The sequence below is a fragment of the Hemicordylus capensis genome, chromosome 5, assembly GCF_027244095.1.
Source record: "Hemicordylus capensis ecotype Gifberg chromosome 5, rHemCap1.1.pri, whole genome shotgun sequence".
Lineage (NCBI taxonomy): Eukaryota > Metazoa > Chordata > Lepidosauria > Squamata > Cordylidae > Hemicordylus > Hemicordylus capensis.
Window position 1 is genome coordinate 91,656,928 of NC_069661.1, and position 25,017 is coordinate 91,681,944.

At 43.1% G+C, this 25,017-nt stretch overlaps 1 protein-coding gene and 1 long non-coding RNA gene across 4 annotated transcripts in view; one reads left to right on the top strand and one right to left on the bottom strand.

Moving 5' to 3' along the window:
• Positions 1-1,853: 1,853 nt before the first annotated feature.
• LOC128326720 (uncharacterized) lies at positions 1,854-2,184 on the bottom strand. Its single transcript, XR_008308218.1, has 2 exons — positions 2,118-2,184; positions 1,854-2,026 (listed from the first exon to the last, which is right to left on the bottom strand). It is a non-coding gene; the product is annotated as an uncharacterized LOC128326720 (long non-coding RNA).
• Positions 2,185-7,353: 5,169 nt separating this feature from the next.
• The window catches only part of MTMR7 (myotubularin related protein 7), a 75,521-nt gene continuing 57,857 nt past the window's right edge, over positions 7,354-25,017 (top strand). Inside the window, exon 1 of one of the 3 annotated variants that reach the window (XM_053251449.1) lies at positions 7,354-7,901. In XM_053251449.1, coding sequence (XP_053107424.1) covers positions 7,845-7,901 — 57 coding nt within the window. In that variant the 5' untranslated portion in view covers positions 7,354-7,844. The remainder of the gene's footprint in view (positions 7,902-25,017) is intronic. The other 2 variants (XM_053251448.1, XM_053251447.1) reach the window with 2 other exon arrangements.

Genomic DNA, 25,017 nt, shown 5'->3' on the forward strand with positions numbered 1-25,017 from the left:
ATGAGCGGCAGACTTGATTTTCTAAATTAGAATTCTATTATGCAATGTCTTCTTTCTATTTGCCATGTATTTTTCAATGCTGAATAATCTGATTAATGTTTGTAACAAAATTGAGGAGAAACTGATGCTGAGAAATATTGCCACCTAATAAATCCATGTTGGAGTTGATACCTAAACCAAGTCCCCTCCTTTCCGCCCAATTTCAGTGGCTGTCAAAATATGTACCAGTGTTGATTGATCAACACCAAAGGAAAACCAATTGCATCTCAGCAAAACATATAGAAAACTGTTATGTGATTTCCACTAACTACTCTCTCTCCCTGATTGAGGAAGTAAAAAGTTGTTTAGAACTGAACATTGTAATTTCTCCCTTGTCCTGACTAAATATTTGTTGTCTATAATGTTTGATCCATCAGCTCTTATCTTGGAAATATGAAGTGCTTCACTGTATTTAGAAGATTAACACTTCTTCATGAGTACATGTGATAAAACTTGGCTGATAAAGAACTTTGAAGAAGTTAGCTTAAGCCTCTAACACCATAGTGTGATGCCAAGACAAGCAGTCTTAAAAGTCTGAGAAATCACAAGGCTTGCTAGGTCAGCCAAGAATTATTCTAACCCACTTATTATGACAGTCATTAATTCCAAAATGTAACATTTGGGGCACTATCCACAAACCAGTTTAAAAACCAAGATTTTAAAATCAGTTTTATGTAACAGTCACTCATGTTACCAATTTTCCCCACAGATATCTCAAATATCCACTGACATTGGGTTCATGTCACTTGAAGTAATTCTGTTTTATTTTCAGTATCTTGTTTGCTCTACTTCCATTTAACAAATTCTTTTTTTTTTTTAATGTGGCATTTCAACCAGTTTTTAAAATACGTTTAATTTGAAAGCAAGTTGAGCCATCATGGCCTGATGATGTCACTAGCCTCACCAAACTGGCACAGCTGCTGAACAGCACAACCAGCATGAGTTGGAGAGCATAACCAGCACCCCTCCCGTCTCATTTCTATAGTAGCTATGCCCCTGTTAACAGCGCAGTCCTCAGAGTTTGATGTGACTTCCTTTCTAGTAGGTATATTTAGGATTGCAGCCTGAGAGTGACATACAATGCTTGAGATTCTTGCTCAGTATATGTCATTTGCTATGCATAGCTTATTAAAAGAGTATGTCAGGGTGTTTCCTACCTGCCTAATTTCTTGACCATATGCATGTGTGTGACTTGACCTAAGGTTTTGACTAGGCTCACTTTCTTGAGTTATGTGCTCCATATATGCTTGAGTTCTCTCACATGGATTCATTGCTTGTTGTTGGAATTACTCTCTGCCTCAGTGTAAATGGCTTAGCTTCCACTGCTCCATGTTGTGGGGGTGGGGGGAATCTGTGTCTGTGTGCACAGTCCACAGAGATGCTTTGCAACCGATCAAAGTTTCTGCAATATTCTGGCCCTCATCCCATGCACCCCAACCATCTAATGGTGGGCATTAATAAATCTCACATCTCTAGATAATGTTGATGCTGTGGAAAGCCTGAACATCACCAGTTTCCCAGTGCAACAAATACTGTAATTGCTTTGAATACTGAGCAATATTTTTGTCATTCTCACCCACTTATTTTGCCAATAATATTTTAAGTTTGGAGGGTTTCTTTTATCCAGAATGTATCATAACATTTCCATTTGTTGTGGAATGCTGCTGAATGGATAATTATTAATGGACAATATTATTAACTCAGAAACACCATAGGCATAGTCTTCCATTTTCATGTCATATGATTTGCTTCATTTGACATCTCTTTCTTTGATCCATGGTGAAAACATCAATGAATAATTCTTAAAGTACATGTTAAAAGTTAAGCTAAGTAACATTTAATAGAGTTAAAGGTTACAAAAAACTGAGCCATGTGAAAAGACTTATCTCAGGATCAACATCTCATGCGCCATCTGACAGACCCAGCTAGGGGAAAAGTTTATGTGCTCAAGTGCACTATGACATATGAACATGGTCTGGAAATTTTCCTGGAAAAAAATGAGAGAATATGAATGAATACCGATACATGTTGTCGTCGTCTAATCAATAATCACCAGATCTTTTCCCTTGGAATCCTACCTGCCATAAGTAGCCTCTAGATACACATAGATACATCCATCTGGAAACATTAGTAGTGTGGAAATGTCTCCTGTTTGAATAGATGAAAAATAAAAAAAAGAATTGGAAAAACAGGAAAAACAATATTGGAGGAAAATTGGAAAAACGGGGAAAAAATAAAAATACAAGACTACCCAGCTTGGTTTTCTGAAACTCCTACTTCTATGGATACACTGAGACTCATGAAGTATAGCTCTATTAAAATATATATATTTCTACTATGCCATGCCAAAGCCTGAGGGTCAGTTCTACACATAGGTTGCTCTGTCTGGTCCTTGATTTTCTGTGATAGCGTCTGCTCATGGATACAATTGGCAGCAATTTTCATTTTATAGCAGTACTTTTTCTAGCTGCTGTCATGACAGGAGTTGTGATTGACTGTATCTGTGATCACACACTAGGAGGTCTACATTAATGTGTACTCTTGGACGGTTGGAACTGCTTGTAGGGAGGGGGGGAATGGCTTGGGCCCCAATCCAGAGAAAGTTCTGGTTAAGTTCAGTTGAAATTAATGGACAAAGTTTGTCATGACTCATGTCCAATTTGTCTTATCGACTTTCTCTGGATTGAGACCCTTGTGTGAACTTCCTTTGATTCTTATTGAGATTATATGGAATATATTACATACTTTAGTGGTTTTCTCACAATCATGGCAATCCTGGTTAAAGAGTTAACCAGAATTGCTGAGCCCTGTAGAGCTGGTTGCACAAATTCAGAGTTTCAAGCAGTGCTGGTCAAACTGCTCAGTTCCTGGTCATCAGTCCTGGTTAAATGCAGTTTAATCAACAGCAGTTTGACTAGGAATTGCCTGGGAAATCTGCATTCTTGGAACCAGCTCCACAAGGCTCAACAAACTCTTCAACCAGGACCACTGTGATTGTGAGAATGCAGCCTATATTATATTTCAAACCAAATCCCTGTAGGTCGGAGTGGGATATGCATAGAGCTAGCAGTTTTTTCTAATTTATAAAATCTGTTTAAACATAAGCAGTCTGAGCCTTAGAAAATCTCCTTGAAGATTTTGTAGCATTGTTAAACTGTACACATTATGAGATGAATGTATTTGCTTTAAGATTGTTAATATCTAGATACATGCATCAAATTTAATTCACTAAGGCCCTATTCCTCTGAAGCTGTAGAGTTTGTGTCAAGAAGCAGACCCAAGACAGGAAGCATATTAGTCATCTTAAACTTACCTCATGGTCATCACTGTAAAGAATGGACACTGGGCATACCTAGACTACAAACGCACAGAGGCACTCTTACCCCTGGACTTTGGGGCCAAAGTCCAGGGCCTCCACACTCCCTGGGGGCCTCCAAATCCTCTTTAGTTTGTCCTGGGTGGTGTGGTCACCATGCTATGCCACTGGCTGTGCTGTGCCGGGCGGCCATGGTTGTGACCTGTGCCAGATGCTTTAGGGACTGAGAGGGGAGTGGAGAAAGAAATATGTAGGATGGGAATATGTTAAATTGCGCATTGGAATGTTTCTGCTAATGCATATTTGCATAAATATACCTGTTTTATATTCTTACATTCTTGTGAGTTCAGTTGCTGTTTGTGCCCTCAAGAACCCATGTGTTAAGAATACTGCATGTGTTATGGTGCATGCATGTGTAGGGGGTTGATGCTTAACTTACCGCGGTGGTGGTGGTAGGGCTCCAAAAGCCTTTAGGTCCAGGCTCCAAAATTAATTAGGTCCACCTTTGCAAACACATCCTAATTTTATATCAGTTTAAACTATCGTGGCTTCTCTTAAAGGATACTGAGAATGTTAATATGGTGGAGTGTGCTGAGAGTGTTACTATAAATCTCTATCCCTAACTACAATTCTCAGGAGCTAGTGTGGCATAGTGTTGGATTATGAACAGGGCAACCTAAATTCAAATCCTTCCTTAGGCATGGAACTCTCTCTAACCACAGAGTTGTTGTGAGGATAAAATGATGGGGGAATCTTTGTCTTTGCCCTGAGCTTCCTGGAAGAAGGGCAGGATAGACATCTAACCAGTCATAATCAGAAGAGACAAAAGCCTCCTTCGGACATTATCCAAAAGTCTTGCTGTAGCCATGTACAGCAGGGGGAAGAAGTCCCGCCCCCACAACATGACTCACCTGCACACCCTGCCACCCACAGTTAAAATGGGGTTTGTCTGAAGGGGGGGGGGAAGTCCTCCTCATGTTGGTGGGCATCACTGTGATTGAGAGGGTGGATCATCTACAGTGGGGCTTTTGGATAACGTCTGAATCATGCTAGATTGATGTCTAAATCTATACTGTAACTAAATCTATACTGTATAAAGTAATTTAATTTTATTAAATTATTAGACACATTTTCTACCTTTGTTCCATGATGGAGCTTAGCGTAACACATATAAGAATTCCAAGGTGACCTCCCATCCAAGCATTGACCAGATCCAGAACTGTTTAGCTTCATCAAGGTATCTTCATATATCTTCAGATTGTGAGGTATAGCTGTTGTTCTTGCCAGTGTTTCAGTCACTGTGAAGTTGGTTATCACCAATGAGGGATAAGAATGGCTAACCCAATCACAGATTTAATGTGTAGAACACAACCAGTGAACAACTTTATCAAGTAACAGTCCTCCCAGAGTAACTTCCATGAGGCCTCGCGGGGTATGTGTGTGTCTGTGTGTGCACAGTGGCATACACTCAGAACCTAGAATACTATATTATGCTCTTTTCCTCTTGCTCTCTCTCCTTGTAGACCTTTGGCATATTGCTTCAGAGTCCTCTGGCATACTTGGCAACTTTTGAGGATATTGCAGAAGTCAGTCAAGCTAGTAGTCACATTGACTTCAAAGCTAATTAATCCCTTTTACCTCTAAAAAAGCTTCAGGGTTCAACATTGTGATCTGGTTTGCCAAGTGCAATTTATGTCATAGTTCAGAAGTTTAAAAGTTTGCATTACAGCTTGGTACTTTTCATTGGCTAGTTTATTTATGAATAGTGTAAACGTGAAAACAACATCTACTGTGCTCTCTGGGAGAATTAGACTGTAATCCTAAACACACTTACTAGGGAGTAAATTTGTGTTGTTCTTGTCATTAAATCTAAGAGTACACAGAGTTATATTGGCAAGCTAGACTGGTCCCTATAAATGAAGATCAGGAGGGTAAACTACAGTAAACTACAGTTGTAGTTTACAGAGGGTAAACTACAGATATCAGATTATAAAGTGAAATGCCTGAGAATCCTCAATCTTTTGTTCTTGTATTTCTGATGTAATTTAAAAACACTTGTTCCTTTAAAAAGTTTTTTTAAAAATTATAATAAGAAGTTTTTTTAAAAAGAGGGTACATCATAGACTATATGGAGTAGGTGGATTAAGAAGGTTGGACTTAATTCAGTAGGACTCGCTTTTGAATAAACATTCATGGATCATACAGTTATTGTAACAATTTCCAGAGGAGTACTCATGTTATGCTACTGCACAAAGGGCCAGTTTGGACCAATCTCCAACCAGCTCTCACAAACCCATGAGGAGGACCGTAGGTATGCATATTTATCCTCCACCCAACTGTATTGTTGCCTAATCACATGGTGGGTTGTGTGAACCACCATTTGTGATACAAATACTAGTTTAAAGTAGTACTTGAACCCTGGGTAGAAGAGTGTTTCATGTGAACCACCCACAGGTAGATGACAGCATCCTGGATGAGGAAAGGAGGCATGCATACCCATGCTTCTCCCCCATGCATTTGCTAGAGCTGATATAGTTGGAATGAATCTTATGGCATCTTGAAGACTAACCAATGTATTGTAGCACCTGCTTAGAGATGCATGAAGTGTACACACACACACACCATTTTACATCCATACTCAAGTACCAGTTCTCGTATCGGAATTCTCACTTTACATGGTTGATGTAGACAATCCTCCCATCATTTCCAGAGATTGCTATATAAACAGTAATGTGTGCAGCAGGTCTTGGATTATACACACACCCCTCTCTATATATATTTAGAATGACTATTTTATGATCCTGCTAACTGTCAAAGAGGTAAAGTGGTGGCTCTCATGTTTAGCAGGGGGAAGCAACTGTCCCTATCCAAAAGTAACACAGCATTTCTCCAGTAGCTGTTGTTGGTGTCTTCCTTGTGTTTCTTTTCAGATTGTCCACCCCTTTGGGACAGAGAACAACCTTAATATATGTAAGCTACTTTCGGAGCTTTTGTTGTTGTTGACGATGATGACGACGAAAATATAAATATTCTTAATCAAGGTGGTGGTGGTGGTGATGTTTCCACTTAAATCAATAGGGATATGCCCCCCCCCAAGTTTGCATTTAATGAATGATAAAATATTACAAACATTTTATGTACAGATAATTTTGGAACCATGAAAACTGCAAGTATCTTTCTGATTGTCAGTTGGCCATATTTTTGCTCGCATTCAATGTGGTTAAGAACAGTGATAATGTAAGTAAGAAAGAACACTAATTACAGTGATTATAGATTACAGGAAACATTTTGTGTGTCATTCTTAACAGATTTATTTATTTATTTATATTTTTACATTTATATCCCACTCTTTCTCTGAGGAGCTCAGAGCAGCGCACATGATTATTTTTATCCTCACAACAACCCTGTGTGGTAGGTTAGGCTGAGAGATACATGACTGGCCCAGAGTCACCCAGTGAGTTTCATGGCTGAATGGGGATTTGAACTTGGCTCTTCCCAGTTCTAGTCCAGCACTCTAACCATTATGCTATGCTGGCTTTAGTTTATTAAAGAAGAGTGGTCAATTGTAGAAAAAGATGTGAGCTACCGGGACGTATCTAAAGTGTTGTGAAATTTTGTTTCTCCACATTTTGTTCACCCCTGCTTGAATATGTGCAGATTGGTGGAAATATTTGAAATGATACCTGTATCTCTTATTCTGGACACTCAAAACTTGTTAAGGGGAAGTGATTTTGTGACTGGACTCAGGGGCAGTGACTGGCCCAATGTCACCCAGTCAGCACCATCACTGAATGGGCATTTGGACCCTGATTTTCTAGGCCCTAGTCTGACACACTCATTACTACACCACACTGTGCTGCTGCAAAATAAACAGAAGCATTGGCCTTATTTGCATCTGATCACGTTAGCACTAGTAAGGATCTCTTTTCCCTCTCTGTCTGGTCTTTTTTGCCTTTCACAGCTGCTCGTGGCAGGTGAAGCTACCGATTTATCTCCATGCCAGAAACAGCTTCACTAGTCGCTTGCATTTCAGCTGCTGAAGCACGCGAGGGCGTGGGTGGTGGCCTTATGAAGTGAGGTTGGACTGGAAAATGCTGCTTTTAGAAGCCATAGCAGTTTCTTTACAGCCTTACAAAAGAAGGCAGGACCATCCCCTTAAAGACATCTCTCCTCTCCTCTTTCCTAAGAGCAGACCGAAACATGTCGGTCTTTAGGGCCTTGTTGTTTGTCAAGCCGAGAAGCCTCGGGCTCTGTCTGCATCCGAAGCTAAAAGGAGAAGCATGGCAGCCGCTGCAGGAGGTGGAGCCAATCACTGACCTGCGAGCATCAAAGAAGGGGCACATTATCTGAACCCTAGATTAGTTTTCTTCCTCGCCTCCTCCTCCTCCTCCTCTCTGTTCACTTTTCCCTAGTGTGTGGTGTGTGATCTGATATAATACCAGTTGTATTAGATCTCTGTGCATCCGTCTGTTTGGATTGTGCAAGGTGTATGAGAATCCCGGTGGAGACAGCTCTGGTCGCCATGGAGTATATCAGAATGCCCAAGGTTAGTACAGTCGCAAGGGAAAGGGATGGATGGATGCATGTTTGCGCTCCTGTGGCAGCAGTGCCTGCTGGAACAGCTGTCAGGAGAAAGATGGCTTTTGCATTGGCGTAAATGTGTTAATTGGGTGCAAAGATATTTTTTCTGGCGGGGGCAAATTGGGAGGAATGGATTTTAAATGAAGATGGATAAGCTAATGTTTATGAATCTCTTTCTTTCTCTGATCATCTGATGTTAATAATTTTAATAAACATTAAACTATACTGTAGATTTGAATTAAACTGGGATGTTCTTCTGGCTGTCTGGAATATAAATTATGCTGACTCATCAATTATGGTAATAATGCAGCATCCATCCCTAAGGGAAAGGGTGTCTCTCCCCCATTTCATTGTGCTTTTTCACTTATTTGAAGCCCAGCCAGAGGCCCCTAGGCTTGCTTTGAAAGAAAAGTTGCTAAGAAGAAAATAGGGCTACAGCACCACAAGAAACAGAAAATTATTTCTCTATGTCAATAAATCAAAATTGGAAGGTAACAGTGAATCATATGTGAGAGTGATAATGTTAAAGTTAATTTTAGTTTTGGCCAAATAGTATTGTATATAAATGTTAGGAAAAGATGTTTGTTTCTTTTAAAAATGGTTCTTTAGGCCAGTTGCACAAATGTTGATGATCTGTTATCATCCATCATGTGAACATGGACTCAACATAATGGCTTCTTGGTTTTTTAATCTTGTATCACTAGGCCTCTGGCTCCTCTGAAGGAAATGTGATATGAGCACTTAAGAATACAGTTTTCTGCATTAACAAAAATCTGATTACCTCATCAATTAAATCTACCTCTTTTTGTAAATGGAACAGAAAAGTGTTTATTTTTTAGAATTTATTCTGATATTTCTGGGCAACAACAAAATCATATGCCTGTCACTAATATAAATAATCTTAAGAACTTTGTTACAACGGAAAGAAAACAAAATTGATATATTTGTTTTGGGCAGAGTTGGTGTATGTTCTGTCATCCACAGGTTTGTTGGGCAAAGGTAGAATCTGCTATTTTGTGCTAAGTTTGGCAGCCAGAGACTCCCAGTGTCCACTGAACAGGTCAAGTTTCTAGCCCTCAAGTTTGTTTATAAAAGCCTCAAAATATTCCCATGTGCTTTCTCTCTCACTGTTCCCCCTTTCATGCCAAAATTGTCCAGTTTGGTTGACAATCTAAATCATATAAGCAAAACAAAAGTACAAACATCCCCTTTTCATAAATTTATTCTGGTTGGCATCCAGAAATTTGGCATCCAGTCTGTCAAATTTGGATTGTGTTTGTGATTGCCATTAGTGCATACAGTATGTTCTGTATGGACGATACAAATACAGATCAACCAGAGAACAAAGTCCCTATTCATACATTATGTTCCACACACATGCATTCTGTGTACAGTATATACATGTATAGTTACCAATGCATTATTGGTATGCAATGCCAATAGTACACTTCCAATCTGAATCCTGCATTTGAGGGGGCCTGTACCCAGGTTCATTTTTAAAATGAATTTACTCAAAAACAAGCACATGTGTACATGCACCTGTAAACATGTACAACAGAGTCTCTGAATGGGACTCAGGTGTTCTGGAATTATTGCACAATTTGTTTTCTAGGCCAGGGATTCTCAACATTGGGTCCCCAGATGTTATTGGACTTCAACTCCCATAATCCCTAGGCCCAGTGGCCTTTGGCTGGGGATTATGGGAGTTGAAGTCCAATAACATCTGGGGACCCAACATTGAGAATCCCTGTTCCAGGCTGTCCCGGAAGCCATAGGCCAGCTGGAAACAGAGGGGTGGAATATGAGCAGCAATGAGAGAGCTGTGAGGTTAGCATTGTACATGATACATGAGTCAGTGCTTGGCTCACTATTGGGCAACACAAACTAGTTGTCTAATAGAACAGCACTCAGTAAGGGACAGCCCTGATGCTGCAGTGGAGGGGAATATACTTTCTTTTCACCACCACCATGATTTGAATAGCTACCTAAGCCAGCGTGGTGTAGTGGTTAGAGTGCTGGACCAGGACCGGGGAGACCTGAGTTCAAATCCCCATTCATGAAACTAGATGGGTGACTCTGGGCCAGTCACTTCTCTCTCAGCCTAACCTACTTCACAGGGTTGTTGTGAAAGAGAAACTCAAGTATGTAGTACACCGCTCTGGGCTCCTTGGAGGAAGAGCGGGATATAAATGTAATAATAATAATAATTAATGGCACAGCGGGGAAGCAACCTGCCTGGAGAGCAGGAGGCTGTTGGTTCGAATCTCCTCTGGTGTGTTTCCCAGAATATGGGAAACTCCTATATTGGGCAGCAGCGATATAGGAAGGTGCTGAAAGGCATCATCTCATACTGCTCGGGAGAAGGCAACGGTAAACCACTCCTGTATTCCACCAAGAAAACCACATGGCTCTGTGGTTGCCAGGAGTTGACATCGACTCGACGGCACAACCTACGATTTGAATGCCGCTGGGACACACAGAACCAGACAACTGGCATGGAGAAAATTCCAGTTGTCTCAGAACCGCCCAGAGACGAAAGTTTGGTCGGTATATAAACGTGATGAGTAAATAAATAAATAAATAAATACATAAAGTAGTTGGGCGTAAGTGTGTGTCCCGAAATAGGCCAGCCCAGCTGGACAGGGATGCTGGTGACACACTGTAGCAACAGGAGAGGTTCTGTGACTAAAGATATTTTATCCCTGTAACTGGCCCCTCCCCCTGTTAGATTGTTTTTGCCTTTTGCCACTTTCCTGCCCACACTTCAGCCCTGCGCTCTGCTGCTTCATGGTGCTTGAAAAAGCCAGGGTCCTAAATGATGGCTGCTTTGTCTGGATCTGTGCCCAAGGTTGCCCTTCGAACCAAACTAGAATCAACTGGGCAGTTGCCACATGCATTTTATCTAGGGGTCTGCTCATTCATATCTGTGCGTGGGTTTTAGTGTTGGAACTAGGCCTTGATGAAATTGCTTACAGTAATAGAATTCAGTGAGGTGAGGTGGGGGACAAGGGGTGGTTTGTTCCCCCCCCATGTGCTCTTTCCTCATGTAAGCAGACATCTACAGATCCATTTGCCAGCTCGCCAGTGGTGAGTGCCCCCAGCCCTCTGGTGAGCAGCATGCCCAACACCGCTCAGATCTCCTCACCAGAGGTCTCATTTCCACTGCCATTTTTGAGAAGGTAAGAGATGGCAGGAATTCTTTCTGAGCAGAAGGAGAGGGCTCCCACTGTTTCTTACCATTGCCATCTTCCAATGCAACTTGTCCTAATGAGCTGGTGGATGCCAAAGGAGGCACAGGCTGCTTCCTCTCCTTTTCAGAGCTGTTGGCTCCACCCTGTCCCCGCGTTAATTAGAGTCCCACTGTCTGAAGGCTGTTCTATATGTGGATGGCTGCCCTCTCATCATCTTTCGTTTGACCCTCATTTGCAAAGTCTGAGAAGCTATTCTCACAACCCGCAGAAACCAGGCTAAGGGAGCCCAGCCTGGTTTCTGCTGGTTATGAGAACCGCCGGGGGCCGCGTGGCTCCTGACGCCGACTCGGCAGCAAGCCCACTTACAGAGCCCGCCACTTAACCTGGGTTTGGGGCACGAGCATGCCCCCAAAAAGAGCTATCCGATTGTGTGACCGCCACGGCCACTTGCAGCCATGGTGGGCAAAATCGGGGGCAGGGGGCTCCCAGAAATGCACTGTGCACTTGCTTGGTGGGGCACCACGTGGTGGCACTTCACTTTGCCCGACCCCCAGAGGTGCAGGCAGATGGCAGGAGAGCCGCCGCTCATCTGCACTGCTGATCCGCCCACGCAGGGAACCCCTTCTGATTATCTGCGCGGGGGGGGGGAAGGTTAACCCTCCTTCCCCGCAGTTAGCCCTGAAAGCTCTTCTCACTCATTGTGAGAAGAGCTTCTTAATCTTCCTTCCGAGAAATACCTTGTACTGGCACAATTGTGCTAGTATAGTTAAGCTGGAGAGAGTTTTCAGCGTCCCACCGTTCTAAGCCCTGAACATTCTGTTGCTTATAAAATAAAAAACCATTTGCCCAATCTGCCTGGCCATCAGCACACATTCACTAGGTGACAAGAGACATCTTCCATGCAAGTTTGGTGAAGATCCACTGGAAAATGACTTGGATAGAGCAGTTTGAGGTTCTGCTCTTTTGGACTGAGGTTTAACGGGTTGGCGACATTTTTTCAGACTGCCCACTGCTGTCAAGTTGCCCATTTTTTCAAGTTGCGCACTGCTGCCGCTCTCGCCCGTCACTCAGTTTTCATGCTTCCCCTTCATGCATTACGGCATGTGCCTCACCCCAGCCCCCGTTCCCTGCCAGCTGCCCTGGCCTCTGCCCCTAGGACTCAGATGGCCTCAGTGCATGTGTGGACTCTGCACATGCATGGAGGCCATCTGAGCCCTGGGTATGGGTGAGAATGCCAGCTTGCCAGGGACAAGATGAGGAGTGTGCCAGAACAGGTGAAGGATGTGTGCATTCGCCTGTGCCACACTTCACCTTGATCGGAGATACATCAGGCAGAAATTCATCAGGGGCATCTCTAGGAAGTGATTAGGGAAACTGCACCTGTTAAATGTCTGCCTGGATGCATCCTTCCCCAGCCCAATGTCCAGCTGAAACACCAAGGCAAAGTGTGGTGCATGGAACCTCATTTCTAAAGCCATCATATACCAAACTGTACAAAGTGTTTACAGCTTATATGGGCACCTTAACTTGCAATGTCCATTCCTTTTAGAGCACGAGTGAAAATGTAAAGCAGCTTAATACATTTTAAACCGAAGGTTCTTGGATTGCTGAATATTGATTGTAAATGACTATGAGCCATTAATGTGGGCAAGAAAGTAAAAGTGCTAGGGAAGCTGCCAGGTACTGAAACATCTACTGAGTGAAATAATTAGCCATTAAAGGGCTTCACAATAAATGGCAGCAAAAGGGTGGGGGAAGAGGGAGCTAGATTTGAAAAGACATTATTCTAACTTAGAAGAGAGACTGATTGGTGCTCAAAGACAGAATGATACCAAAGACATGGGTGAGACATTTCATATGGATTACAGTTCAAGCCATGTGATGTGTTCTGTCTTCCAGAGCTATTTAACTTGATTTCCAATGAGCAGGCCAGCTTCTTCCCTTGTGTCCTTCAGTTGTTAGTGGAGTAATGCAAGGAGTGCATCTGATATTCTGTCTCTTGTTAATGCAGCATTCTGGGTGGATGCAGTTGCTCTCGTGTTCCAGTTTTTCCATATGATTGAAACCATTTTTCTGTTCTTGCGGCAAGTATTTAAGAGATCTTTGGGAAAAATACATTTGTATCACATCAAACTTGTGATGTTTCATAGTTCAAAGAAGATAATGTTTTGAGTTGTTGTTGTTACTATTGGGCCTTTCCACCAGCTGCAGGAGGGCCCAATTATTCACCCAGTCGCAGGGCTGACAAAACAGAGGCTGCACCACTCACAATCAAAGCCAGCTGGGACTTTCCTGGTTGCCAGGGAGAGCCAGGAGATCCAGAAACCAATGGACTGTGGGTGGGCCACCATGGCCCAACAGGTTGCCTCCTGGTGGCGAAGAGTAGAAGGTGGGGCCTCAACAGCTGACAGGACAAGCAACAGCTGAAGGTGGAAGTCTGTAGGCAGCTAAATTGGTGAGATCGAGTCAGGAGAGGGTGATTGGGATTGCCCTGATTGCAGGGCTTTATTTAAAGTTTAGATAGCCAGGGATGAGGAAGTTGGGAGAGATGGGAGTGACTTGGTCTCCTCACTCCCGGTGAGGAGGAGTCAGACTCCTCTCCCTAATGGCTGGTGGAGGAATGGGGTGACAATTAATCCCCTCCGCAGCACTTCTGAGGCCACTTCAATAGAATGAGCAGGAGCAGAGGAAGGGAGGCAGCTGGAGACTGTGGCCACAGGCAAGCAGTCCCAACCTGTGGTCCCCTTGGGCTGTTTCATGAAATGTGAAAACAGGACTGATGCTAACATCATCTTTGGAATTCACTTTGATAGCTTTAAAGAGCGATCCCACGGAGCACATAGCATGTAAAAGCACATATGTGTATGGACATGGAAGCACATGTGTCCTATATATACAGTGAGGGAAATAAGTATTTGATCCCCTGCTGATTTTGTCCGTTTGCCCTCTGACACAGAAATGACCAGGCTATAATTGGAATGGTAGGTTTATTGTAGCTGTGAGAGACAGAATAACAACAAACAAACCCTCAAAAGCCCAGTGCCCAAAAGTCAGCGATGGATTTGCATTGTAGTGAGGGAAATAAGTATTCGATCCCCTATCAACCAGCAAGATTTCAGGCTCCCAGGTGTCTTTTCACTATATGCAGGTAACGAGCTGAGATGAGGAACACCCTCTGCAAGGGAGTGCTCCTAATCCCAGCTTGTTACAGTACCTGTATAAAAGACACCTGTCCATAGAAGCAAGCAATCACTCAGCTTCCAAACTCACCACCATGCCCAAGACCAAAGAGCTGTCGAAGGATGTCAGGGACAAGGTTGTAGACCTGCACAAGGCTGGACTGGGCTACAAGACTATCACCAAGCAGCTTGGTGAGAAGGTGACTACAGTTGGCACGATAACTCGCAAATGGAAGAAACACAAAATAACTGTCAATCTCCCTCGGTCTGGGGCTCCATGCAAGATCTCACCTCGTGGAGTTGCAATGATCATGAGAACGGTGACAAAGCAGCCCAGAACTACACAGGGGGAACTTGTCAATGATCTCAGGGCAGCTGGAACCATAGTCACCAAGAAAACAATTGGTAACACACTACGCCATGAAGGACTGAAATCTTGCAGTGTCCGCAAGGTCCCCCTGCTCAAGGCAGCACATGTACAGGCCCGTCTGCAGTTTGCCAATGCACATCTGAATGATCCAGAGGAGAACTGGGCGAAAGTGTTGTGGTCAGATGAGACCAAAATCGAGCTCTTTGGCATCAACTCAACTCGCCGTGTGTGGAGGAGGAGGAATGCTGCCTATGAGCCCAAGAACACCATCCCCACCGTCAAACATGGAGGTGGACACATTATGCTTTGGGGGTGTTTTTCTGCTAAGGGGACAGGACACCTTCATCGCATCGAAGGGACGATGGACGGGACCATGTACCGTCAGATCTTGGGTGAGCACCTCCTTCCCTCAGCCAGGGCATTGAGAATGGGTCGTGGATGGGTATTCCAGCATGACAATGACTCAAAACACACAGCCAAGGCAACAAAGGAGTGGCTCAAGAAGAAGCACATGAAGGTCCTGGAGTGGCCCAGCCAGTCTCCAGACCTTAATCCCTTAGAAAATCTGTGGAGGGAGCTGAAGGTTTGGGTTGCCAAACATCAGCCTCGAAACCTTTCTGACTTGGAGAGGATCTGCAAAGAGGAGTGGGACAACATCCCTCCTGGGTTGTGTGCAAACCTGGTGGCCAACTACAAGAAACGTCTGACCTCTGTGATTGCCAACAAGGGTTTTGCCACCAAGTACTAAGACATCTTTTGTGAAGGGATCGAATACTTATTTCCCTCACTACAATGCAAATCCATCGCTGACTTTTGGGCACTGGGCTTTTGAGGGTTTGTTTGTTGTTATTCTGTCTCTCACAGCTACAATAAACCTACCATTCCAATTATAGCCTGGTCATTTCTGTGTCAGAGGGCAAATGGACAAAATCAGCAGGGGGTCAAATACTTATTTCCCTCACTGTATACTTTTACTGGAGACAATGCTGTGAGGGCAATCGAGGATTCTTCTTGGGCCCTATTCATGGATCTAGACCAGGGATCCTCAATGTTTGGTCCCCAGATGCCATTGGACTTCAGCTCCCGTAATCCCCAGCCCCAGTGGTCTTTGGTTGGGGATTATGGGAATTGAAGTCCAATAACATCTGGGGACCCAACATTGAGGATCCCTGATCTAGATTCACAACTTAGTCATCCTATCAAGGTGACTTCACATGTTACAGTTTTGATGGGCACACTATACAGTCTTATTTCTACAACAGCAATATTTGAAGCACATATACATTATGTACAACAGGGCTACATATGCAATAATTTTTTAAATGAGTTGTGTGTACTAGGGATGTGCATGAATAACTTCGGCACCTGTGGGGTGGTGGTACTTTAAGTGTGGGGGAGGGTGTACTCACCCCTCCCACCACATTTCCCCTGCTGGCGCTCTGTTATCTTTAAGCCCCTCGGGGTGTCAGAGTTCCTCCCTGCCGCCCCGTTTCCCCCATCGGCCGGAACAACCCCCCCCCCCCGTGCTGAAACGTTTCGGAGGCCCTTATAATTACCTCCGAAACGTTTCGGGCACATGCCTAGTGTGTACTAGGTGTATGGCAAAGTTGAAATGTATGGGTATAGCAGATCTGTAAAGTGTACCTATTACAATGTTATTGTAGGAAGTTTATATTGCAGATTGCCTCAGAAGAAGTCTTTAGAAAACAATGGATAAAATGGCTGCCAGCCATTAGAAAGGTGATTAATGCAATATCAGGGTTGGTTGGTTGGTGGGTTAGGCCATCAAATCATGATATAGTCCTCCTCTGCTTTGTTGATTTATGTCAGGAACCTGGATCAGTACACTTACACCAGTCCAGAACCAGTTTTGTGATGTGTGAAAATGCAAATATTTTATGCTGGTGGGAAAAAAAATATTGCTCAGAATATGTGTATATACTGCTTTTCAACAACTCCCCCACCCACCCACCGCTGCAAAGCCTTGGGAATTAATCATTGACTGATAGAAAATATATATATACTTGAACATAATAGAAAGTCATAATAGAAATATTTACTTGATGGGGCTTTTCCCTGGTTTGCATTTGAATGAGAGACTACATGAGGCCATTCTCATGAGCAGCCAAGAACAAGACTGCTACCCATGGGAGATTATCGTTCCCAGTGGTGCCTTGGTGGCAAACCCACCTAGGGAGCCCACCTCTTAAATGAGATTAAGGGAGCGAATGCTCCTTTAACCACATTTCCCTGACTGTGGGTAGCACCGGCTGCTTTTAGCTGGTGCTGTAACACTGACAGGCACCCGCCTGTCGCTGTGGGGATCCCGCATGCAGTGCATTGTGGGATTTCTGTTGGCCGGGACGACTTGTCCTGGCACTCAAACCACTGCGCTGCCTGGGGCAGCTGGTGACTGTCTGGGCGCATGATCAGCACGCCCAGCATTAAGCAATTGTCTGCAGGGAAAGTAAGTTTAAGCAGCCTTCCCAACTGCCTGGTCATGAGAATGACCTCCATGTGAGCGTTTGGCATTTAGTGTGAGTCAGGGATGTGTGTAAAGTTTATTTTCAGTTTTTTCACCTTAGATGTTTTTCTGGCGTGTATAAATGTACTTCTATTTCTGCTGCCACCAATTATATGATGAAGCCTCCCTAACTCTGTTGGTTTCTTTACCCTTATGACATGGCTTTGCCGATGTGAGGAGGGTTTGTTACAGAAATCACTCACTCAAATGTACTTTAAAACAAAACAACAAGAATATTTATTTAAAGATGTTATCTGAGGGTGTGTTTGTTTCATTACTAGTTAGTAGGGCTAAAATCTTACTTGCTTACAAAGTTGATGAGCTGAACTTCTCACTTTATTTAAAAGCTACTTTTACACACCATATATAAGGCTTTCACCTTTTGAATCCAGTTCCTTCCCAGAACTATACTTCACAACCCAGTCTTTATTACTGATTTTCCTAATAACCTTTATTTTATAGACTGTCTTATCCTTGGAGTCTCAGAACAACTCCTCTTTGAGACTGTTCCTACCCAGACCCATATTCCCACTCTAACTAAACTTTAACTGTTACTCTAATTGATTCTTATGACTGACACAGCTCTCCAGGGTTATAAGGCCATTTGCATAAAAATGCAAAACCATTTCATCAGAGAGCACTGTAAGAAATTCCCCTTAGGGGATGGGGCCTCTCTGGGAAGATTATCTGCACATTTGCATGCAAAAGGTTCCAAGTTCCATCCCTGGCATCTCCAAGGGCTGAGAAAGACTCCTGACTGCAGCCTTGGAGAAGCCATTGCCAGTCTGTGTAGTTGATTCTGAACTAGATGACTCAATATAAAGCAACTTCCTACATCCCTAAAGTCAGACATAAATAACTGCTTGAAACATATTGTGCCAAAGTGGAGTAACTTCTGCTCTGCCTTGAAAAACCTCAATCTACTTGCCTGCCACCCACCCATTAGGGTTTCTGATCAATCTCTCTCTCTCTCTCTCTCTCTCTCTCTCTCTCTCTCTCTCTCTCTCTCTCTCACACACACACACACACACACACACACACACACACACACACACACACGTAGAGGAGTCTTCTATAATGCAGAAATAACCATCTTCAGACAGGCTGGGGGGGAAATCCTGCCTGAAACCCTGACAGGGAGAGTTGCTACTAGTCAGTGTAGACAATACTGATCTAGATGGACCACTGGCCTGGTTCAGTATAGGGCAGCTTCATAAGTTCAGATCACACTCCTTATTAAAGACATGTGACCAGGAGCGTATGACATGTTAGCAACCCAACTACTCAAGGGCCGCAATTCAGTGGCAGAAAGCTTCTTTGGTAAGTACGAGTTCTCGGGTTAAATATCTGGTAATTTTAAATTTATATTCTTGGGAACTGATCTAGAAAGGCCTCTGCATGCAAACCTGAAGAGCTATTGATGCAGAACAGACAAACCAGGGTCTGAGAGATGCCAAGTCAGCTCTGTATATCCTAAATATAATCCTTGTCCTCCTCCGTTTGCATAGTATCTGCTTGTTATCTCAGGAACAGAGGTCTGTGACACAAAAATGCCATGCTAAGTCAAGGCTCAGGAACTCCACTAAAACCCCTTAAGCCAGCAAATGGAAAGTTTTACGAGTGATAGTGTTACCTGACAAAATGCCAGCTGTGTGCCACCATAAATGTTGGTCATGAGAGATTAAAGTTGGACAACTCTACAAATTTTGTATGAAGTTGCTCTGTTTTCATTTTTTAGGACCATCTGTTCCCCTGCTGTGTATAACAGGGCATGTGTATTTTGGTCAAGCTACTAGTCAATGTTGCTTGCTTTTTTCTATTTCCTAGCTCAGGGGTTCTTTACCTGGGGGGCCAATAGCGTAGATCCTGGTGCTCTGTGGAAAAATATATAAAGGTAGTTCCCCAAAGACATAATGGGGCTGTTCTCAGGACCAGCATTTTTGGGATACGAGGCAGTAAGTGTAGGTATACAGGCTCCTGTGGCCCCATGGCAATCCCCTGTAAATGCAAGGAATTCAACTCTTGTATCCAGGCCTTAACTGAGGTAAGTGGAAAATAACTGCTGTCCTACCTCTGAGGGTGCTCATGCCATTCTAAGCAACTCCTGGTAGCCGGCCACCACCTTTATTGGAGAGTTCTGTTCCTAGAAGGGCCAAGCAAAGGAGATCTGCTTGTGCAATGAGGGCTGCCTCTCTACTGAGAGCACTAAGTATTTGTGGGATACTTAGTGGCTGCAGCTCTTGGTCTGAACTATGGAGCCAGCAGCTACCTTGATCGTCTGTGTCTAGGGCAGAACACAATGGAGGCACTGCTTGTCTGTATGTACCAGGGCGGGCCATCGTCCACCACCCCTAGCCACCTTCATATGGTCATGTGAATGGGCCTCATGTATAATCAAATGCTGTACATTCTTTCTTTTTCTTGAGTCTTAATTATACCTTCCCTGTTGATAAGAGACATCAAGTTCTGCTCTACTGTTTCCAGCCTTTCTCAAAAAGGCATATGAAAGGGGTCCAGAGCTACCTTTCAATAATTTGCTGCTCTGCTTCCAGTGTTTTCCTGCTCCAGTTCTAGGATCCCAGTCTCACAGGTGTTCTGCAGCTTCTTCATCGGACTTATGAGAATATAATATAAATATAATATAAATCAATCAAACAAACAAACAAATAATATAATATAAATAGGTTGCGGGGTCCATGAGTAATACATGAGAGCCTGAGGGGTCCACAGGAGCAAAAAGGTTAAGAACCCCTCTCCTAGCTTTATAAAATTACTTTTCTTTGAAGAGTAGCTTTACTGCAGTTCTGAATTAATTAACAAAGTTGTTTGTTTTTGAAGTGACAAATGCTATCTTAATATATTTTCAGTGTTTCATTATAAACCCAATAGCAAACCTTAGTCAGCTTGTAACAATTGCTTTGGTGTCAATTTTACAGAGAGTTCTATATCTGCACATTTCTATAATATGTGCAGATGCAGTACTATAGTCAACCTATGTGCATATGGGCTCCATGCATATATGTATGCACACACAAACAATCCCCTGGATGATGTGGGAACTGCTGCTTTCCAGTGATATCCTGCACCTGCAGTGTGTATGAGAATACTACTACCACATGGGTGGGGTCAGTCATATGGGTGGGGGACTTTCACACTGTGCTTGAAGACAGTGTGCCAAGAAAGACCCACAAGATCAGCCCCCATCTGATTGTAGTGCTTGTATATACATTGCAATTGCATGGAATAGCATCCATCGTAAGAGTAGCTGCAGCCCAGGGAGCGGGGCGAAGCACATGTGAGGGAGGAGAGCTGGTCTTTTGGTAGCAAGCATGACTTGTCCCCTTAGCTTAACAGGGTCCATCCTGGTTGCATATGAAAGGGAGACTACATGTGTGAGCACTGTGAGATATTCCCCTCAGGGGATGGAGCCACTCTGGGAAGAGCATCTAGGTTCCAAGTTCCTTTCCTGGCATCTCCAAGATAGGGCTGAGAGAGATTCCTGCCTGCAACCTTGGAGAGGCTGCTGCCAGTCTGTGTAGACAATGCTGAGCAAGATGGACCAATGGTCTGACTCAGTATATGGCAGCTTCCTATGTTCCTATGTGTGTATTTACACAGTTTCCTCTTCCACATCTGTATAGTCTAACAACTAATGGCTTTTCAATTTGGACATGTGGATAAAGATCCTTTCTTCTTGTTCAGTGCTAATAATATCCTTTCCCTTTTCCTGTGGGTATGTGAACTTTAAAATGTTCAGAGCCCGGGGGAGCAAGTGTGTCTGTGTATATGGAACAGCAACGATAAATCTAAGATGATGACAAAGTTATGTAGTCTCTAAGCTTTTCACAGATCATCAAACTATCTCACAGTATTTGCTATAACAAGTTGCCTATAAGTCCTAAACTTCGTTGATTGTCATAATCGTAGGCTTAAAATTTGTGTGTGAGTGAAACTGAGATTTTCAGTGAAACGAAATTGTGTGTGTCAGTGAAACAGAAATATTCCAGTTTTGTAAACAAGTATAAATTTAACAAACCTCTTTTCCATCAGTGAATACCACTTATATTGTATGAAGACAGTCTGGAGTAACTAAAGGGTCCTAAGTTAGACACAGAGGCGTATCTAGGGAAAATAGCACCTAGGGCAAACACTGAAATTGCGCCCCCTATCCAAGCATCTGACACCCATCTTTCAGATAACTTTACCATAATATCAGCTGAAAAATACAAGTCAAGCTCGTTAATCTTTTAATATTTCAAAAACTATTTAGCAGTGTATGTAGCCAGACCAAAAAATGCTGGAAAACTACAAATTTCAGTATGCGGGGGCTCATGAAATACCCAAATACTACGTGGAGGTGTACTTGGAAAACTAAACAGAAGTGCCTGTCTAATTCTCTACTATGCATTGTAGCATCACCATTACATAAGTTTTAAAAATCAATGGAGAATTTGACTTTTCCCAGATACTCTGTAAATAATTAAAGGATTAAACTATAATAATTAAAAGAGTAAACTTAATTTAATAATGAAAGGAGTAAACTGTGTCACTGCTTGGAATATATTCTAGTCTTTCAGAAAGACAGTTAAAATGAGAGAAAGAGAGCAAGAAACTCCCAGTGGGCCTTAATATTAAGGATTTCACACTGATTCAAAGACCAACTCACCATTAATAGCCATATTAGCAAGACATCACATTTAATTCAGTTATCACAAGAAGCAAAGTAAGAGCAAATGAATACAATCCTAGCTCATAAGCATCAGCTCAGTATTCACAAGCCCTGATTCTCTGTACATAGTGCCAATCTGAATATGTGTACAGTGTCTTATATTATTATTATTATTATTATTATTATTATTATTATTAATTATTTTATTTTTTTTACCCGTAGCCCCTTTGGGGGGCTTCCTAAAGGCTGGGGGGGTTGCAAACGTTCCCCTTCACCCCGCTGACCTCTAGGGCCTCGCAGGGACCATTTGAGCATGTGCAGTGGCCGTTTTTAAAAATAATCTTTTTTAAAAAGGCAACTGAAAACAAAATGGCCACTGCGCATGCTCAAATGGCCTCTGCAAAGCCTGGCATGACCTAGGGCCTCACAGAGGCCATTTGAGCATGCAGGGTGACCATTTTGTTTTTGGCAGCCATTTTTTTTTTAAAAATAATTTTACAAAATGGTGCCCCCCTTCAAGTGGCACGTGGGGCACGTGCCCTCCCTGCCCTACCCTAGATACACCCCTGGTTAGACACATTTAAACCTTGTTGGTTTCAATGGAAACAAACATTCCTCTCTAATTTTATTGTAAACTGCCCAGAGACATGAGTTTTGGGAGATCTAGAAAATTGTTAGATAAATAAAATGTTACCCACATCAAAATTGTAGTGCTAGATGAAAATTATATCTAGTTTCTCCCGTGCAAATTATATTTAGCTTTTCCCTTGCATGTTTTCTTTGCCAAAAATGCCTATTTCTGCCTATGCAAAATGTTTGAAGATTCTTCAAGTTGCTTCTTTTTTTCAAACAATGTAATGGCTGTGCTACTGGCTTTATGCCCTACTTGTAAATATGTTGTGTGTGCCCCATGACATTCATGCCTTGGAAAGATTTGATCTGAGGTTTTCTCTCAAGTGGCAAGGCTGAAGCTAACTCTTTCCAGCTGCACTGAAAAAGGAAAATGATGGAATTATTTTGGTCTTTAGTCCTCTGTGGAATTTAATAAATATCTCATCATTAACTGTGTCATACCAAATATCACTGGTTTAGGAATACCAAATGGTTTACTTACTTTCCAAGAATGGTTTTCTGAGAGCAAAAATGTATATGCCTTACATGACATAGGATTCTACTATTTTTTGAATTGGTAACAATTGCACTGTTGCAGAGGCGTAACTAGGGAAAATAGCGCCTAGGGCAAGCACTGAAATTGCGCCCCTGTCCAAACAGGAATGATGGGACTTGTAGACAACAGTATCTGGAAATCCTTGTTAAAAAGAACACTGTACCATCTAGACATGGTTGTGGATCAAAACCTGAAAACATGAGCCATTTCTGTAAAAGACTTAGAACAACAGTCAGGAGTTATGCGAGGATTCCAAGTGTCATTTTCTCTGTCTTATCTCATTCTTTTTAAAAAACATAACTTTGTCCTAGAGGATCACCTGCCCAAATAGCCACTAGCAAAATAGGGGAAGAAGAAGGTGGTGGTGGTGGGTGGTCTATAAACCAGTGAATGATTCCTGCCAGCCTTTGTCTTATGATGACTGTTGGCTCATGATGGGGTATATGTGCATTCACCACACCAGTGCTTACTTTGACACCAAGAGGGAGGAGGATACATTAGTTTGCCACACTAGACAGAGGCATTTGCAACAGGAGCAGACAGCCAAGTTCTGCCAGGGCCAAAACCAGCCCCTGCCAGACTAAGAAATCATTGTAATTTGCCCTTTCCTGTCACAAGCAGTGTGCTGTTCTTTTATTATTGACTCTAACTCTCAGATATCCCAGTCATGGATGGAAAATTCAGGGTCAATTTACAAGAGACACATTTTCTACATGGAAGTTTCTTCTGTGCAGGTGTTGTGCAGAAACCCATGTGTAGTGACCACCGGGGCACAGCAAGGTTGGAATGGGGCAAGATGAGATTTTAAAATTGGCCCCTAGCCCCTCAAAGTCCAGGGCCTCCACACATCCCAGGCCCGCAAGGATTTAAGTCTGATATTTCAAAATAAGTATGCTGCCTGGAAATACATTTCACTGAATACACACATACACACTTCACAGTATATAGTGATATACATTGAGTACTATATATTTGTGCTACTTTTAATGCCTAGAACACACTAGCAATGCTAATTATTAAAATGGCCCCCTCTCTGCAGATTAGCAAAGGAGACTTTCAACCATGCAGGGTGAGCCTATGTTTGTTTTCTCAGAATTCTGAACAAATTCAGTAAAGTTTGATTCCAGGAGGTTTTTCACACGAGGCTTTTAAAGCGCTTTAACACACATCTCCTCTGGAATGGAGGTGCTGCATTCACATTTTGGCCAGATTTACCCTGAAGTCCCTACAAGTTATTCGAGAGCAGTTCACACACAAGGGGGAAAAAAGCAGAACACATGCTTCACAGTTCTCACTCAGACCTTCTGGGTTGCAAAACAACTTGAACATAAGTGCATTTATAAATGAATGAAAGAATGAATGAATGAATAAATATTTGTTCCAGAAGTTTTTGTAATTTTCTGCCATGAAACAAGCCACTTATAGGCCTTTTTAGATAGTTTTTGTTTTTAAAGCCAGCACATTTTCCAGTCTGTTTTAAATTAAATATTGAGAGACTTCTCAGTCTTGCCCCACCACCCATGTCAAAGCCCTGTGGCAAGCAGATCCCTATATACGGGGGTAACCACAAAAAGGAATTCACAGCCTACCTGGCAAAAGCTGTGCTGGATAGTCTGGTCTGCTGCAGGGAGGGTCTGCTGTAGGGAGCTCTGCCAGCCTCCTTCCTGGCTTGCTGGGGCCTGCCGAGTACAGGCTTCAGGGAGGCCTACTCGGAGGCCTCTCTGGAAGCCCCGCCGATCAGCTGAGAGGCGGGGAGAGAAGAGCTCTGCAGTTTGCAGGCTGCTCCGATCCTAGGCCTCGCTGATCCTAGGCTGGAGCTGGAGGCAAGTGGCTGAGGGGCCCTGGAGCTGGGCAGGTGGGCAGTGGGGTGGGGGTGGCAGGAACTGGCATGGTGCCCCCACCTCAGTGGCACCTAGGGCACGTGTCCTGCCTGCCCCCCCAGTTCCGCCTATGCACTGTTGTCTTCTATATTTTAGGAGA